This window comes from Oncorhynchus tshawytscha, linkage group LG19, assembly GCF_018296145.1.
Source record: "Oncorhynchus tshawytscha isolate Ot180627B linkage group LG19, Otsh_v2.0, whole genome shotgun sequence".
NCBI lineage: Eukaryota > Metazoa > Chordata > Actinopteri > Salmoniformes > Salmonidae > Oncorhynchus > Oncorhynchus tshawytscha.
The window spans coordinates 57,354,968-57,374,322 of NC_056447.1; the positions used below are offsets into that span (position 1 = coordinate 57,354,968).

General features: G+C 39.3%; 1 protein-coding gene across 4 annotated transcripts in view; it reads left to right on the forward strand.

Annotated features, from left to right (window-relative positions):
- The window catches only part of slc25a22a (solute carrier family 25 member 22a), an 87,576-nt gene extending 69,807 nt beyond the window's left edge, over positions 1-17,769 (forward strand). For all 4 annotated transcript variants that reach the window (XM_042301980.1, XM_042301983.1, XM_042301982.1 and 1 more), the window contains exons 7-11: positions 9,893-9,953; positions 12,867-13,011; positions 13,339-13,493; positions 13,841-13,916; positions 16,122-17,769. In XM_042301980.1, coding sequence (XP_042157914.1) covers positions 9,893-9,953; positions 12,867-13,011; positions 13,339-13,493; positions 13,841-13,916; positions 16,122-16,269 — 585 coding nt within the window. In that variant the 3' untranslated portion in view covers positions 16,270-17,769. The remainder of the gene's footprint in view (positions 1-9,892; positions 9,954-12,866; positions 13,012-13,338; positions 13,494-13,840; positions 13,917-16,121) is intronic.
- Positions 17,770-19,355: the final 1,586 nt, after the last annotated feature.

Below are 19,355 nucleotides of genomic sequence, written 5' to 3' on the forward strand. Positions count from 1 at the left end.
CTTTTCACACCAAAGTACATTCATCTCTAGGGGAAAGAACGCGTCTCCTTCCTGAGCGGTATGATGGCTGCGTGGTCCCATGGTGTTTATACTTGCATACTATTGTTTGTACAGATGAATGTGGTACCTTCAGGCGTTTGGAAATTGCTCCCAAGGATGAACCAGACTTGTGGAGGTCTACAATGTTTTCCTGAGGTCTTGGCTGATTTATTTCGATTTTTCCATGATGTCAAGCAATGAGGCACTGAATTTGAAGGTAGGCCTTGAAATACATCCACAGGTACGCCTCCAATTGACTCAAATGATGTCAATTAGCCTATTAGAAGCTTCTAAAGCCATGACAACATTTTCTGGAATATTCCAAGCATTTTAAAGGCACAGTCAACTTAGTGTATGTAAACTTCTGACTTCAACTGTACATGCCAGGGGAGTGAAGATAGGTTCTCTCTTAATGATACATCCTGTTCCCCATCTGGAGATACAGCCTACAGCACAGCTACACACACACACACACACACACACACACACACACACACACACACACACACACACACACACACACACACACACACACACACACACACACACACACACACACACACACACTTCCTCAGCCATCAGCAGAAGTGCCATCTTCCCCCCACAGTCTGTCTCAATCTGAGTTGCAACGGACACCCTATTCTCTGCACAGTGCACTACGTAGTGCAAAGGCAGTGCACTATCTAGGGAACAGGGTGGTATTTTGGACCAGCATCAGTGTGTACCCAGACACTACTAGGCATCAGCTGTTGACCTCTCTGTTGACCTTTCTGTTGACCTCTCTAGTTCTCCAAAGAACTAAACTAATGGACTGAGATGAAAATTAACACAGCTTCATAGACATTGTCTAATGGTCGCAAAATGTTTTGATTCATGATAATGTAACAGGTCTCCACAGCATAACCACTATGTCTAGTCTACAGTAGGTCTACATAACCACTATGTCTAGTCTACAGTAGGTCTACATGACCACTATGTCTAGTCTACAGTAGGTCTACTAACCACTATGTAGTCTACAGTAACCCACTATGTCTAGTCTACAGTAGGTCTAGACCACTATGTCTAGTCTACAGTAGGTCTACATAACCACTATGTCTAGTCTACAGTAGGTCTACATAACCACTATGTCTAGTCTACAGTAGGTACTACACAGTATAACCACTATGTCTAGTCTACAGTAGGTAGGTCTACACAGTACAACCACTATGTCTAGTCTACAGTAGGTCTACACAGTACAACCACTATGTCTAGTCTACAGTAGGTACTACATAACCACTATGTCTAGTCTACAGTGGGTACTACACAGCATAACCACTATGTCTAGTCTACAGTAGGTCTACACAACTCAGCAGGTGATCTAGTATTCACAAATCCTGCTGGCCAGACGCAGACAGAGACAGCGGGACAATAAATTATTCATTAGCTCAGCTGTTCTGGACTGGTGGTAACAGTGAGATAAGGACTTGCAGGTCATTGGACCCTGAGCACTGTGTGTGTGTGTGTGTGTTAGTGATGCACGGGTTGACTCATAACCTGCTGTCCCTGCGGTTATATCCACGTGCAGGCGGGTTTAGAGTCATGAAATATTGTGTGGATGAAGGGCGGGTGTGTTTAATAAATAGAAAACAATGTGTATAATGATATAGCATTTTTCTTGTTCAGTTAATATCTATATGTTACATTGAGGTTTTCCTTTAGTGCAGAAGCTTAAGCGTTAGAATCTAACTGTACTCGAGACACACATGTTTACACGCCAATCACCAAACGCTTTCGGGAACTAGGGCAGAAAAAGTTCATGTCGCTTCACTGAGGCATAAAAAAAAAGGGGGCGGAGTTGAATTCAGGAAGAGAAAAGTTGCCCAATGGGAGACTTGAAAAGGGAGGAGCAGAATAATGTTTGGTGAAGTGGTACAAGAGGATGACAGCAGTGTGGCTGTGTTGTTATGATGATGTGTGATGATTGTGAGGCGCGATTACAATTGGACAGTCAGGACTTCAAACATGCCTACGTCAAAGGTACTGTACTGTTCAGATGTTCAGTAACCTATCTGAACTCTGGACCTTGACTGTAGGTTTATTACCTCTCATATAATATACTATAACATAGTCTAATATAATATTAACTATAGGTTTATAACCTCTCATATAATATGAACTGTAGGTTTATAACCTCTCATATAATATGAACTGTAGGTTTATAACCTCTCATATAATATAATATAACATAGTCTAATATAATATGAACTGTAGGTTTATAACCTCTCATATAATATAACATAGTCTAATATAATATTAACTGTAGGTTTATAACCTCTCATATAATATAACATAGTCTAATATGATATTAACTGTAGGTTTATAACCTTTCATATAATATAACATAGTCTAATATAATATTAACTGTAGGTTTATAACCTCTCATAAAATATATTATTAACTGTAGTTTATAACCTCTCATATAATATAATATGAACTGTAGTTTATAACCTCTCATATAATATGAACTGTAGGTTTATAACCTCTCATATAATATAATATGAACTGTAGGTTTATAACCTCTCATATAATATAATATAACATAGTCTAATATACTATTAACTGTAGTTTATAACCTCTCATATATTATAATATAACATAGTCTCATATAATATTAACTGTAGGTTTATAACCTCTCATATAATATAATATAACATAGTCTAATATACTATTAACTGTAGGTGTATAACCTCTCATATAATATACTATAACATAGTCTGATATACTATTAACTATAGGTTTATAACCTCTCATATATTATACTATTAACTGTAGGCCTATAATCTCTCACATAGCCTCATATAATATTAATTTAAGCATTTCTGGCAGTAAAATTATATACCAAATGTACATTTTGACTCGGGACACAAGTGTAGAATTATGATTTATGTCTTTCAGCATCTTGATAGGAAGAATGCGTAGTTAGGGACTGTCTGTAAAGATGCTGCAGTATCTTTATCAGCATCATAACAGCTGATAGTATATCATATGCATCCAAGTCGAACTGAAATCTTATCAGAAACATGTTGGGTTGTTTTAATTTCCATAAAACCCAGTCAAACTGATGCCATTTGTACATTTTGCACAGAAATTCTTTCCTGTTTTTCTTCTTTTTTTTCTTCTTTGAGTTATTGCATTAAATGTGTGCTGTGCAAGGGAAGCAGAGATGACTGAGAACTCTGTAGATGTAACTTAGATTGAAGCATTCTTCCATTTATGACACTATTCTGCAGTTATTTAGTCTTCTGGGACAGAAGAGAAACTGCTTGTATCTAATTACAGACATGTTGATTATTAACAAATAGCCTACCAAAATATCAGAAATTATAAGCAGAAACATATTTAAATTAGGCTTTAAAAAAAGGATTCCTGCACCCACCTGTCAAAAGTATTTGTTTTGGCATCTGACTGTAAAGCACATTTTCTACAGGCCTATATTGTCACGTTCTGACCTTAGTTCTGTTGTTATGTCTTTGTTTTAGTATGGTCAGGGTGTGAGTTGGGGTGGGTAGTCTATGGTAGTTTTTCTATGATTTGCTATTTCTGTGTTTGACCTGGTATGGTTCTCAATCAGAGGCAGCTGTCAATCGTTGTCCCTGATTGAGAACCATATTTAGGGAGCCTGTTTTCTATTGTGTTTCATGGGTGATTATTTTCTGTCTTTGTGTATGTCACCAGACAGGACTGTTTCGTTTTGTATCATTCTCTTTGTTATTTTTGTTTTAGTGTTCTGAGTTGAATAAATATCGTCATGAACACGTACCACGCTGTGCTTTGGTCCGATCCGTGCTACTCCTCGTCAGAAGAAGAGGACGGTCGTGACATATGTCAGGTTAGGGTTGGGTGCGGGATTATCACACCGGCTAAAGTCGGTTGCAGATGAGTTATTATCAGTTGTGTGCGAGTGCGGATGAACAAACAGTTGACCCACGCATCACAACTGTGTGTGTGATTGTGTGTGTGCGTGCGTGTGTGTGTGTGTGTGTGACTGTGTGCGTGCGTGTGTGTTTTGTGTGTATCTGTGTCATAGTGTAATAGCCTACCTGTAGTCCATTAGGCCCGAAGCCAGCTAGCTCAATAGTTCCCAGGGAACACTAGATTAGATTAGATTAGGAGTAGTATTATCCCAACTGGCCATCTCACCTTTAATCCTGTTAACCAGTTACTACAGCCCGGATTACACAGGAGAAACAAGTGTGTATTAGTTAATGGTATCCGTTGTGTTGTCTAGCTCGTTGTAACACAAATAGGAGCTAGTGAGTTGTTAGCTATTGTTAGCTAACACATTGATGTCCGGTAGGTCAAATCAAATCAAATCAAATCAAATCAAATTTTATTTGTCACATACACATGGTTAGCAGATGTTAATGCGAGTGTAGCGAAATGCTTGTGCTTCTAGTTCCGACAATGCAGTAATAACGAGCAAGTAATCTAACTAAATTCCAAAAAAAAACTACTGTCTTATACACAGTGTAAGGGGATAAAGAATATGTACATAAGGATATATGAATGAGTGATGGTACAGAGCAGCATAGGCAAGATACAGTAGATGATATCGAGTTGTTATATACATATGAGATAAGTATGTAAACCAAGTGGCATAGTTAAAGTGGCTATGATACATGTATTACTATATGCAGTCGATGATATAGTGTATCAACGTATGCATATGAGATGAACAATGTAGGGTAAGTAACATTATATAAGGTAGCATTGTTTAAAGTGGCTAGTGATATATTTTATTTCCCAGTCAATTCCCATGATTAAAGTGGCTGGATATTGTCAGTGTGTTGACAGTGTGTTAGCAGTAGCCACTCAATGTTAGTGGTGGCTGTTTAACAGTCTGATGGCCTTGAGATAGAAGCTGTTTTTCAGTCTCTCGGTCCCAGCTTTGATGCACCTGTACTGACCTCGCCTTCTGGATGACAGCGGGGTGAACAGGCAGTGGCTCGGGTGGTTGATGTCCTTGATGATCTTTATGGCCTTCCTGTAGCATCGGGTTGTAGGTGTCCTGGAGGGCAGGTAGTTTGCCCCCGGTATTGTTATAGTGTTCTCACTACCCTCTGGAGAGCCTTACGGTTGAGGGCGGTGCAGTTGCCATACCAGGCGGTGATTGCTATATTGTTATCTGTAGAAGTTTGTTGCTTTTGGTGACAGTGTTCTTCAGCCTCCTGAGGTTGAAGAGTGTTCTATATTGTCTGTAGTGGACCAATTCAGTTTGTCTGTGATGTGTATGCCGAGGAACTTAAAACTTGTTACCCTCTCCAGTACTGTTCCATATGTGGATGGGGGGGGTGTTATAGCTGTTTCCTAAGTCCACAATCATCTCCTTAGTTTTGTTACGTTGAGTGTGATTATTTTCCTGACACCACACTCCGAGGGCCCTCACCTCCTCCCTGTAGGCCGTGTTCGTTGTTGGTAATCAAGCCTACCACTGTTGTGTGTCCTAAATTGATGATTGAGTTGGAGTGTGCATGGCCATAGTGTTAACAGGGTTACAGGAGGGGGCTCAGAACGCACCCTTGTGGGGCCCCAGTGTTGAGGATCAGCGGGGAGGAGATGTTGTTGCTATATTGGGGGCGGCCCGTATAAGTCCAGTTCCCAGTTGCACAGGGCGGGGTCGAGACCCAGGGTCTCGAGCTTGATGTGTTCTTGGAGGTACTATGGTGTTGAATGCCGAGCTGTTCGATGAACAGCATTCTCACATAGGTATTCCTCTTGTCCAGATGGGTTAGGGCAGTGTGCAGTGTGGTTGAGATTGCATCGTCTGTGGACCTATTTGTTCGGTAAGCAAATTGTTGGGTCAAGGGTGTCAGGTAGGGTGGAGGTGATATGGTCCTTGACTAGTCTCTCAAAGCACTTCATGATGACGGATGTGAGTGCTACGGGGCGGTATTCGTTTAGCTCAGTTACCTTAGCTTTCTTGGGAACAGGAACAATGGTGGCCCTCTTGAAGCATGTTCAGCAGACTGGTATAGGGTTGGTTGATATGTCCGTTCACACCGGCCAGCTGTCTGCGCATGTTCTGAGGGTTCGGCTGGGGATATTGGGCCTGCAGCCTAGGGTTAACACGTTTAAATGTCTTACTCATTGTTGCAGTGAAGGAGAGTTCTATGATTCCGTTGCAGGCCGTGTCAGTGGCACTGTATTGTCCTCAAAGCGGGCAAAAGTGTTATTTAGTCTGCCTGGGAGCAAGACATCCTGGTCCGAGACTGGGCTGGGTTTCTTCCTGTAGTCCGTGATTGACTGTAGACCCTGCCACATACCTCTTGTGTCTGAGCCGTTGAATTGAGATTCTACTTTGTCTCTGTACTGGCGCTTAGCTTGTTTGATAGCCTTGCGGAGGGAATAGCTGCACTGTTTGTATTCAGTCATGTTACCAGACACCTTGCCTGATTAAAAGCAGTGGTTCGTGCCTTCAGTTTCATAGTGCTGCCATCAATCCACGGTTTCTGGTTAGGGAATGTTTTAATGTTCTATATTGTTCAACGCACGTTCTAATGAACTCGTTATCAGCGTTCTAATAGTGTTGTCGCAAGGTCGTAGCCTAGCCTAGCTCCTGGACCTATTGGTTACACTGTAGAGTTGCTAATGCTAGCTATTAGTTAATGGGATTGTATATGTTAGGCCGTAGCCTAGCCTAGCTCCTGGACCTATTGGTTACACTGTAGAGTTGCTAATGCTAGCTATTAGTTAATGGGATTGTATATGTTAGGCCGTAGCCTAGCCTAGCTCCTGGACCTATTGGTTACACTGTAGAGTTGCTTATGCTAGCTATTAGTTAATTGTATATGTTGTTAAATTGTTATAGTGTTCTATAGTGTTATAGTGTTCTATATTGTTGTAGTGTTCTATATTGTTATAGTGTTATAGTGTTCTATATTGTTATAGTGTTATAGTGTTCTATATTGTTATATTGTTATAGTGTTATAGTGTTATAGTGTTCTATATTGTTATAGTGTTCTATATTGTTATCGTGTTCTATATTGTTATAGTGTTCTATATTGTTATAGTGTTCTATATTGTTATAGTGTTCGATATTGTTATAGTGTTCCATAGTGTTCTATATTGTTATATTGTTATAGTGTTCTATATTGTTATAGTGTTCTATATTGTTATAGTGTTCTATATTGTTGTAGTGTTCTATATTGTTATAGTGTTATAGTGTTATAGTGTTATAGTGTTCTATATTGTTATAGTGTTATAGTGTTCTATATTGTTATATTGTTATAGTGTTATAGTGTTATAGTGTTCTATATTGTTATAGTGTTCTATATTGTTATCGTGTTCTATATTGTTATAGTGTTCTATATTGTTATAGTGTTCTATATTGTTATAGTGTTCTATATTGTTATAGTGTTATAGTGTTATAGTGTTCTATATTGTTATAGTGTTCTATATTGTTATAGTGTTCTATAGTGTTATAGTGTTCTATAGTGCTATAGTGTTCTATATTGTTAGTGTTCTATATTGTTATAGTGTTCTATAGTGTTATAGTGTTCTATAGTGTTATAGTGTTCTGTAGTGTTATAGTGTTCTATAGTGTTCTATATTGTTATAGTGTTCTGTAGTGTTCTATATTGTTATAGGGTTCTATAGTGTTCTATATTGTTATAGTGTTCTATAGTGTTCTATATTGTTATAGTGTTCTATAGTGTTCTATATTGTTATAGGGTTCTATAGTGTTCTATATTGTTATAGTGTTCTGTAGTGTTCTATAGTGTTCTATATTGTTATAGTGTTCTGTAGTGTTCTATATTGTTATAGGGTTCTATAGTGTTCTATATTGTTATAGTGTTCTATATTGTTATAGTGTTCTGTAGTGTTCTATATTGTTATAGGGTTCTATAGTGTTCTATATTGTTATAGTGTTCTATAGTGTTATAGTGTTCTGTAGTGTTCTATATTGTTATAGGGTTCTATAGTGTTCTATATTGTTGTAGTGTTAGTGTTCTATATTGTTGTAGTGTTCTATAGTGTTATAGGGTTCTATAGTGTTCTATATTGTTATAGGGTTCTATAGTGTTCTATATTGTTGTAGTGTTCTATATTGTTGTAGTGTTCTATAGTGTTCTATAGTGTTGTAGTGTTCTAGTGTTCTATAGTGTTATAGTGTTCTATATTGTTATAGGGTTCTATATTGTTATAGGGTTCTATATTGTTATAGTGTTCTATATTGTTATAGTGTTCCATAGTGTTCTATATTGTTATAGTGTTCCATAGTGTTCTATATTGTTATAGTGTTCCATAGTGTTCTATATTGTTATAGTGTTCTATATTGTTATAGTGTTCCATAGTGTTCTATATTGTTATAGTGTTCCATAGTGTTCTATATTGTTATAGTGTTCCATAGTGTTCTATATTGTTATAGTGTTCTATATTGTTATAGTGTTCCATAGTGTTCTATATTGTTATAGTGTTCCATAGTGTTCTATATTGTTATAGTGTTCTATATTGTTATAGTGTTCCATAGTGTTCTATATTGTTATAGTGTTCTATATTGTTATAGTGTTCCATAGTGTTCTATATTGTTATATTGTTATAGTGTTATAGTGTTATAGTGTTCTATATTGTTATAGTGTTCCATAGTGTTCTATAGTGTTATAGTGTTCTATATTGTTATAGTGTTCTATATTGTTATAGTGTTCTATATTGTTGTAGTGTTCTATATTGTTATAGTGTTCTATATTGTTATAGTGTTCTATAGTGTTCTATATTGTTATAGTGTTCTATATTGTTATAGTGTTCTATATTGTTATATTGTTATAGTGTTCTATATTGTTATAGTGTTCTATATTGTTATATTGTTATAGTGTTCTATATTGTTATAGTGTTCCATAGTGTTATATTGTTATCGTGTTCTATATTGTTATAGTGTTCTATATTGTTATATTGTTATAGTGTTCTATATTGTTATAGTGTTCTATATTGTTATAGTGTTCCATAGTGTTCTATATTGTTATAGTGTTCTATATTGTTATAGTGTTCCATAGTGTTCTATATTGTTATATTGTTATAGTGTTCTAAATTGTTATAGTGTTCTATATTGTTATAGTGTTCTATATTGTTATAGTGTTCTATATTGTTATATTGTTATAGTGTTCTATATTGTTATAGTGTTCCATAGTGTTATATTGTTATCGTGTTCTATATTGTTATAGTGTTCTATATTGTTATAGTGTTCTATAGTGTTATAGTGTTCTATATTGTTATAGTGTTCTATATTGTTATATTGTTATAGTGTTCTATATTGTTATAGTGTTCCATAGTGTTATATTGTTATCGTGTTCTATATTGTTATAGTGTTCTATATTGTTATATTGTTATAGTGTTCTATATTGTTATAGTGTTCTATATTGTTATAGTGTTCCATAGTGTTCTATATTGTTATAGTGTTCTATATTGTTATAGTGTTCCATAGTGTTCTATATTGTTATATTGTTATAGTGTTCTAAATTGTTATAGTGTTCTATATTGTTATAGTGATCTATATTGTTATAGTGTTCTATATTGTTGTAGTGTTCTATATTGTTATAGTGTTCTATATTGTTATAGTGTTCTATATTGTTATAGTGTTATAGTGTTATAGTGTTATAGTGTTCTATATTGTTATAGTGTTCTATATTGTTATAGTGTTCCATAGTGTTCTATATTGTTATAGTGTTCCATAGTGTTCTATATTGTTATATTGTTATCGTGTTCTATATTGTTATAGTGTTCTGGTTCTGGTTATATATACCCCTGGTTATCACACTTGACCAAATGTTCCTGTCAGATATAGTGATTTTTCATCTTGTATTTCTATTTATCGTCACAGGTTATCGTCACGACTCCTATGGAGATGTTGAAGATTCAGCTTCAAGATGCTGGGAGAATTGGTAAGAGATTTAAAGAGATAGAGGAGAATCCGTATGAGATAGACAGAGGACAAACAGTAAGATATAGATAGAGGAGATTCAGTAAGAGATAGAGGTGAATTAGTAAGAGATAGACAGAGGAGATTCAGTAAGAGATAGACAGAGGAGATTCAGTAAGAGATAGACAGAGGAGATTCAGTAAGAGATAGACAGAGGAGATTCAGTAAGAGATAGACAGAGGAGATTCAGTAAGAGATAGACAGAGGAGATTCAGTAAGAGATAGACAGAGGAGATTCAGTAAGAGATAGACAGAGGAGATTCAGTAAGAGATAGACAGAGGAGATTCAGTAAGAGATAGACAGAGGAGATTCAGTAAGAGATAGAGGTGAATTAGTAAGAGATAGACAGAGGAGATTCAGTAATGAGTAGACAGAGGAGATTCAGTAAGAGATAGAGGTGAATTAGTAAGAGATAGACAGAGGAGATTCAGTAAGAGATAGAGGTGAATTAGTAAGAGATAGACAGAGGAGATTCAGTAAGAGATAGACAGAGGAGATTCAGTAAGAGATAGACAGAGGAGATTCAGTAAGAGATAGAGGTGAATTAGTAAGAGATAGAGGGAGATTCAGTAAGAGATAGACAGAGGAGATTCAGTAAGAGATAGAGGTGAATCAGTAGAGATAGAGGTGAATCAGTAGAGATAGAGGTGAATCAGTAGAGAGATAGAATCAGTAGAGATAGATTCAGTAGAGATAGACAGAGGAGATCAGTAGAGATAGAGGTGAATCAGTAGAGATAGAGGTGAATTCAGTAAGAGATAGAGGTGAATCAGTAGAGATAGACAGAGAGATAGAGATCAGTAGAGATAGAGGTGAATCAGTAGAGAGATGAATCAGTAGAGATAGAGGAGAATCAGTAGAGATAGAGGTGAATCAGTAGAGATAGACAGAGGAGATCAGTAGAGATAGAGGTGAATCAGTAGAGATAGAGATGAATCAGTAGAGATTCAGTGAATCAGTAGTAGACAGAGGAGAATCAGTAGAGATAGAGGTGAATCAGTAGAGATAGACAGAGGAGATTCAGTAGAGATAGTGAATCAGTAGAGATAGATTCAGTAAGAGATAGACAGAGGAGATTCAGTAAGAGATAGAGGTGAATCAGTAGAGATAGAGGTGAATTAGTAAGAGATAGACAGAGGAGATTCAGTAAGAGATAGACAGAGGAGATTCAGTAAGAGATAGAGGTGAATTAGTAGAGATAGAGGTGAATCAGTAGAGATAGAGGTGAATCAGTAGAGATAGAGGTGAATCAGTAGAGATAGAGGTGAATCAGTAGAGATAGAGGTGAATCAGTAGAGATAGAGGTGAATCAGTAGAGATAGAGGTGAATCAGTAGAGATAGAGGTGAATCAGTAAGAGATAGATAGTTATTATTATTTCTGTATGTGTAATGTTTATTGTTCATTTTTATTGTTTATTTCACTTTTGTATATTATCTACCTCACTTGCTTTGGCAATGTTAACACATGTTTCCCATGCCAATAAAGCCCTTGAATTGATAGAGGAGACTCAGTAAGAGAGAGTGGAATGAAGTCCTGTATTACAGCGTGATTTAAATTTAAAGGCACTGTTCTCGCTTTAGTGGAGACGGCATACACATGACCGTTACGTTTCTCTATCGGTGATCCAGACCGAATAGAACCATGTAGAAAGATGGAAAAACAAGATATTTAGAGAGATGGAGGAGGATTGGTAAGAGAGAGATGGAGGAGGATTGGTAAGAGAGAGATGGAGGAGGATTGGTAAGAGAGACACGGAGCTGCAAAATGGAAGGGTCACTGTGACCTAGTGTTGAAATATGGATCAATTCTGCCCCCGTGTGGTCAATAGTGGAGATGGAGGAGGATTGCATCTCTACTGTCTATTCTATAGATGGATCCAGGATTGATCCTAATCTCGAGAGAGATGGATTCTCGAGGATTGGCCTACCATTACAGTCTCATTGAGTTATGGATGCATTCCATGTGGTAAGAGCTTGATGGAGGAGGATTGGACTTTAAGAGAGACAAACCCTGGAAAGGATTGGTAAATAGCTGTAAATGGATGGAGGGTTGATAAGTGGGTGATGGAGGAGGTTGGTGGAGAGATGGAGTGGGTGGGTGGATGGATGGGATGGGTAGGTGGGATGGAGGAGGGTGGGTGGGTAAGTGGGATGGGTAGGTGGGTTGGTAGGTGGGATGGGTGGGTGGGTTGATAAGGTGATGGAGGGGATTGGTAAGAGGGATGGGAGGATTGGTGGGTGGAGTGAGGTTGGTAAGTGGGAGGGAGGTGGGTGGGTGGATGGTAGGTGGGATGGGTAGGTGGGTAGGAGATGGAGGGGATTGGTGGGTGGAGGGAGGTGGGTGGGTGGGTGGGTGGAGGGAGGTTGGTAAGAGGGTGGGAGATGGGTAGGTGGGTGGGTGGATGGGTGGGTAAGAGAGACACGGGCTGCAAAATGGAAGGGTCACTGTGACCTAGTGTTGAAATATGGATCAATGGGCCCCCGTGTGGTCAATAGTGGATCCACATAAGGATCCTGCCATCTCTACTGTCTATTCTATAGTGGATCCACATAGGATCCTGGGTCTCTACTGGGTCTATTCTATAGTGGATGGGTGGGTGGGTGGGTGGGTGGGTGGGTGGGTGGGTGGGTGGGTGGGTAGGTGGTGGGTGGGTGGGTGGGTGGGTGGGTGGGTGGTGGGTAGGTGGGTGGGTGGTGGGTAGGTCAGTGGGTGGTGGGTGGGTGGGTGGGTAGGTGGGTGGATGGATACTATATTGTCCACAGACAGAACAGAAAAGTTAGTGCATCTTAATTACAATAATAGTAAAATTGTTCCTTAACAAATCAACTATCAGAAAAGCTCTAACCCCACGCTGTCCCTGTCCTTCTATCAGAGGCCCAGAGGAAGCTGATGCCAGAGACGGTAGTACCGGGGACCGTGCCAACCAAGTCCCCCACCGCCATGCAACTGACCAGGGAACTGCTTAAGGAGAAGGGAATCGCTGGGCTGTACAAGGGCCTGGGGGCCACACTGCTCAGGTAAACAACATAGCACCACAGACAGACACTGTTCTGACCACCAACTACCCTCGACTCATTGGCTCTATCTCAATTGTATTTCCTGGATTCCTACCGTCCTCTCTCCTCTTCTCCTTCTCAAAATGTATGGATCTTCTCCTCCAAGGCGTTTTGAGGAGTCGAGGAAAGAGGACATGAGGACTCGAGGAATCAAATAAATACAATGAAAGCCCATTCATAGATACACCGACACACACTGCTCTGACTACAACGCTGAGGTATGACAATATAATAAAACTCTCCTCTGCTCGTCTCTGGTTTCTCCCCTCCTCTCTTCTCTCTTCTCAGGGATGTTCCGTTCTCCATCATCTACTTCCCTCTGTTTGCCAACCTGAACGACCTGGGGAAGAGAGGAGCGGAGGGCCCCGCTCCGTTCTATGTCTCATTCCTGGCAGGCTGTCTGGCTGGCAGCACGGCCGCCGTGGCTGTCAACCCTGTAGATGGTGAGACATAATATTATAGTTAATAATACTGTAGTAATATAGGCTGGCAGCACGGCCGCTGTCAACCCTGTAGATGGTGAGACATAATATTATAATATCCAGTATCTAGTTATATAGGCTGGCAGCACGGCCGCTGTGGCTGTCAACCCTGTAGATGGTGAGACATGGGGATTTTCTTTCAAACTTGTTATTAAGACCCTAGAATGTGTTCCAATGTTGTACTATTATACTCCGTTATGTCTGAGTTAAAATGGTCTGTATTTAGCCGGGATCTTACACCAATCATAGGTTCTTAGTTGCATCAGTGTGTGTTGTAGTGTTACCATGGTGTTGTTGTGTATTGACAGTGATAAAGACCAGAATCCAGTCTATGAACAGAGGGAGTACAGAGGAAACCTACAGCGGGGTGACTGACTGTATCAGGTAAATCTCAACACATGGGGATTGTGGGGTAGTTTTTTTTCAGGTTTTCGCTCTCAAAATCACACTTTTTGTTTTGGATAAAAACATAAAAATAGGATGTTCTAAGTATAGTACAATACATATTACCACTTCAGGAGATTGTTGAGTGTAGTTACCCTTTCATTCAAGTGCCCATGCACTGTTTGGTGTTTCTGCAGTACAGCCACCTAGCACTGTTTGGTGTTTCTGTAGTACAGCCACCTAGCACTGTTGTTTGGTTAGTGGTGTTTCTGTAGTACAGCCACCTAGCACTGTTTGGTTAGTGGTGTTTCTGTTGTACAGCCACCTAGCACTGTTTGGTTAGTGGTGTTTCTGTAGTACAGCCACCAAACACTGTTTGGTTAGTGGTGTTTCTGTAGGTACAGCCACCTAGCACTGTTTTTTGGTTAGTGGTGTTTCTGTATAGTACAGCCACCTAGCACTGTTTGGTTAGTGGTGTTTCTGTAGTACAGCCACCTAGCACTGTTTGGTTAGCGGTGTTTCTGTAGTACAGCCACCTAGCACTGTTTGGTTAGTTTCTGTTGTACAGCCACCTAGCACTGTTGTTTGGTTAGTGGTGTTTCTGTAGTACAGCCACCTAGCACTGTTGTTTGGTTAGTGGTGTTTCTGTAGTACAGCCACCTAGCACTGTTGTTTGGTTAGTGGTGTTTCTGTAGTACAGCCACCTAGCACTGTTTGGTTAGTGGTGTTTCTGTAGTACAGCCACCTAGCACTGTTGTTTGGTTAGTGGTGTTTCTGTAGTACAGCCACCTAGCACTGTTGTTTGGTTAGTGGTGTTTCTGTAGTACAGCCACCTAGCACTGTTGTTTGGTTAGCAGTGTTTCTGTAGTACAGCCACCTAGCACTGTTTGGTTAGCGGTGTTTCTGTAGTACAGCCACCTAGCACTGTTTGGTTAGCGGTGTTTCAGTAGTACAGCCACCTAGCACTGTTTGGTTAGCGGTGTTTCAGTAGTACAGCCACCTAGCACTGTTTGGTTAGCGGTGTTTCAGTAGTATAGCCTCCTAGCACTGTTTGGTTAGCGGTGTTTCAGTAGTACAGCCACCTAGCACTGTTTTTGGTTAGCGGTGTTTCAGTAGTACAGCCACCTAGCACTGTTTGGTTAGCGGTGTTTCAGTAGTACAGCCACCTAGCACTGTTTGGTTAGCGGTGTTTCAGTAGTACAGCCACCTAGCACTGTTTTTGGTTAGCAGTGTTTCTGTAGTATAGCCTCCTAGCACTGTTTGGTTAGCGGTGTTTCTGTAGTACAGCCACCTAGCACTGTTTGGTTAGCGGTGTTTCAGTAGTACAGCCACCTAGCACTGTTTGGTTAGCGGTGTTTCAGTAGTACAGCCACCTAGCACTGTTTGGTTAGCGGTGTTTCAGTAGTATAGCCACCTAGCACTGTTTGGTTAGCGGTGTTTCTGTAGTATAGCCACCTAGCACTGTTTGGTTAGCGGTGTTTCAGTAGTACAGCCACCTAGCACTGTTTGGTTAGCAGTGTTTCAGTAGTACAGCCACCTAGCACTGTTTGGTTAGCGGTGTTTCAGTAGTACAGCCACCTAGCACTGTTTGGTTAGCGGTGTTTCAGTAGTATAGCCTCCTAGCACTGTTTGGTGTTTCTGTAGCACTCATGTGATTGAGTTTACAAAGCAAATGCCCACTGGATTGGTAGAAAACATTGGGATTTTATTCTGCAAGGAAGACACAGGTTTCTTTTGGGCTCCCGAGTGGCACAGCGGTCTAAGACACCTCATCTCAGTGCAAAGGGCGTCACTGAAGTACCTGGTTCAAATCCAGGCCGCATCACATCCGGCCGTGATTGGGAATCCCATAGGGCGGCGCACAATTAGCCCAGTGTCGTCCGGGGTTTGACTGGGGTGACTGACTTGCCTGGTTAAATTTAAAAAACACTTTGTAGCCAGTTAACATTTAATTGTGAAGGTTTTGGGGAAAACCTATGCCTCAACCAGAAGACTGTTATAATTAGCTATGTTTTTCACTGTTTTTCTTGTTCTTTTTGGTGTGGTGACAACTTGAATACAGAATGAATACATTCTGTACTCTATATGATAACTCAGCTGCCATATTCAGTTTAAACACATAAGTAGTAACGAGGTAAAACTATTCACTGATATCTTGTTGCTAATCTGTGTTGCCCATATCTCTTCTTACCGCTTTCGTATCAGTAAAATCATGAAGAACGAGGGTCCCTCTGCGTTCCTGAAGGGGGCGTACTGCCGTGCCCTGGTCATCGCGCCCTTATTTGGTATCGCCCAGGTGGTCTACTTCTTCGGGGTGGGAGAATACATCCTCAGCTTCCTGCCTGGCAACTGAGAACATCAACCAATCGGATCTCTGCCTTTCCCTCTCTCACGACCACATCACGCACAGCACACCGAAAGACACTGGGATCAACTCTCGTCATGAAATAAGGTTTTGATTGTTTGATCGACGATCGTTGTCGTCGGCGGGTTAAAGTATGACTACCACCAATTTAGGATAGTTTTTCTTTGACCCCTTTTGGCTTAAGAGCACCCCCTAGAGGCAACAACGTTGTGTTTAGCCTCTTCCATTGTCCTTGTTGTGTTGAATGTAATGCTATGGTTGTGAGCACAGTAGTAAGAGTACTTAGGAGAGAGATGTGTTGATTTCAAAGCAGCAATCCAGTGGAATTAATGCCACAAATACCATGTTCTCAAACAATGATGATTATCTTATTTTTTTTAATATATATTTTTGTTTTGATATGGGCCGTGAATTACAGGGTAGATCTATTGTCTGAGTATATGGTAGTTATCTCCGTTAACCTCCATAGTGTCAGAATGATCATGCGAATGACAACTATTGCCTATAAATCACATTTAATATTAATTACTTATCTTGTAATAATATAACAATGTTTTTAAAAAAAAAGGCTGGTCCAAATGAAAAAGCTGGATTTGATGCTCAAGAAAACAAAGGATCACTTAAGACTATTCAAAGTTTACCAAGCATGCTCATTAAAGAAACAAAATGCTCCATACCTTATTATTGTTACCAGCTATTATGTAGTATACTTAAGCAGTAAGGCCCGAGGAGCTGTGGGTATATGGCCAATATACCACGGCTGAGGGCTGTTCTTAGGCAACACGCAACGCAGCCCTTAGCCATGGTATATTGGCCATATACCACAAACCCCCGAGGCATCTTATTGCTGTTAAAAAACTGGTTACCAACGTAACTAGAGCAGTAAAAATAAATGTTGTGTCCTACCTGTGGTATACAGTCTGATATTAGCACGGCTATCAACCAATCCGCATTCAGAGCTCAACCCGACCAGTTTATTATATGAATTAGAGCTTAAATGACATCTTACATTTATATTTAAACATTTCAGGCCAAGACCCATAGAATATCTTAAATTGTGAACTATATACAATTATACAATACTAACACTCCCATTGGATCTAACCTGAACAGCCCAGTCATCCCTGCCTGTGATTGGTTGTAATTGCCGTTCAGCCAATCACCTTTATAGCTCTGTGTGGACCCTAATTGCCTTGTCCCTGGTGCTCTTTACTCTACAGGGGGCAGCGGTCTTGGTGTTAAACATTTGGGCCAGTGAAAGTACTGATACTATATCTGAAGACCAACCTAATCTGCAATAGGTTCTATACAACAAAAACCAGAATCAATGATACTTGATGAAGCCACTTTTAATATTGTCCAAATGATATCTAACTGTTTATTGTTATTAACATTTGGAAATATACTCCTCTTACAGCCATTGAAACTTTAAAACGTGTACTTTGACATCTTTCCCAAACAATTTGAAAATAAAATCTTCCTCTACTTCTCTGCTATTGAAATCTGAAAACAGAGCAGGAATAACTTCTACCAATCAAGAGGTTCAGCTGTTTTTGTAATCACATCAACTGCATTTATAAGGTAACTTTCCACTGTCAAATTAGAGTTGTTTTAATTTTTTTATATTTAATTTAACCTTTATTTAACTAGGCACGCCAGTTAAGAACCAATTCTTATTTACAGTGACGGCCTAACCCAGATGACGCTGGGCCAATTGTGCACCGCCCTATGGGACACCCAATCACAGCCAGATGTGATACAGCCTGGATTCAAACCAGGGACTATAGTGACACCTCTTGCACTGAGATGCAGTGCCTTAGACTGCTGCGCCACTCGGGAGCCCCTATGTGTGTGCACCATAGAATTAGGAGTTAGAATACTAGAATGGACATGAACCTTCTTATGATGGGATAATGGTCAGCCATTTTGGTCAGGGAGTTGGTCAACCATGGTGTGCCACTGCTGTGACAGGAATTAGACAAGTTGTAAATGCAACAAGTATTGATATTGTATCATTAAATAGCACTCACAGCTTTATCATTATTTTCTTGGGGTAATTTATGGTCTGTTTACATATATTTTAGAAGCTATTTGTACAGAAAATGTGTATAAAACTTGAATAAACTGTATAACATGTGACAATATTTTAGCTTGACAATAATTGAATTACACAATTTCTCATATATGACATGTTGTACTTTTATTTTCATGTATAAGTAAAATCAGGATTATACCTCTGCTACCGTTCATTCCGATCAGACTGGTTTGGATTTCTCCCTGACCAATATGGCTGACATTTTCCCCTTCCATTCTAGAACCTTGAGGGTTTATGACATAGTCATTTAATAGGATCCCGATGGTGTGCACATCACATTCTAAGAATGAGACAATATGTAAACAATGGGACTTTTGACAGAAATCAGCTACTTTGGCCACTTTCAACAAGTTAAGAGCATATGAAATCTTCGCCTGTTTCTCTCCTATTTAAATATGAAATCAGAACAGGACTAACTCTTCCAATCTAAAGATACAGCTGTTAGAGGAACCGCACTGACTGCTTTTTTTTAATAACTTTTTAAAACAACTTACATTTTTACCACTTTCCCGAAAAGCTAGACACAGTTAGAACGTATGAAATCTTTCTCTACTATTCAAATCAGGGCATCAGAACACTTCTACCACAAAGATACTTGTAAAGAACTGGTGAAAGGCACACAATTTTAATTAATGTAAAATTACAATCTAGTTGTGATTTCAATAGTGTACTAAAAATATTATACTAAGATTGTGTACTATACTACAATAGTGTACTAACAATTGTTTTATTTCAGTCATTCAGTGTACCAAAACTATCTTTAGCTTGAGTATGTTTTGTTGTTCTCTTGGCTCTTTAGGGATTGAAGCTTCCATGGTGTGGCTTTGTTGTAAATGCATTTGTTACATCACTGAAGGCCTGCCACACCATTCAAATCAAATCAAGCTTTATTTATACAGCACATTTCAGACATGGAATGCAAGGGGGGAAAAAAACTAATTAAAAACAATGAAAATAAAAACTGAAATATTTACAACCC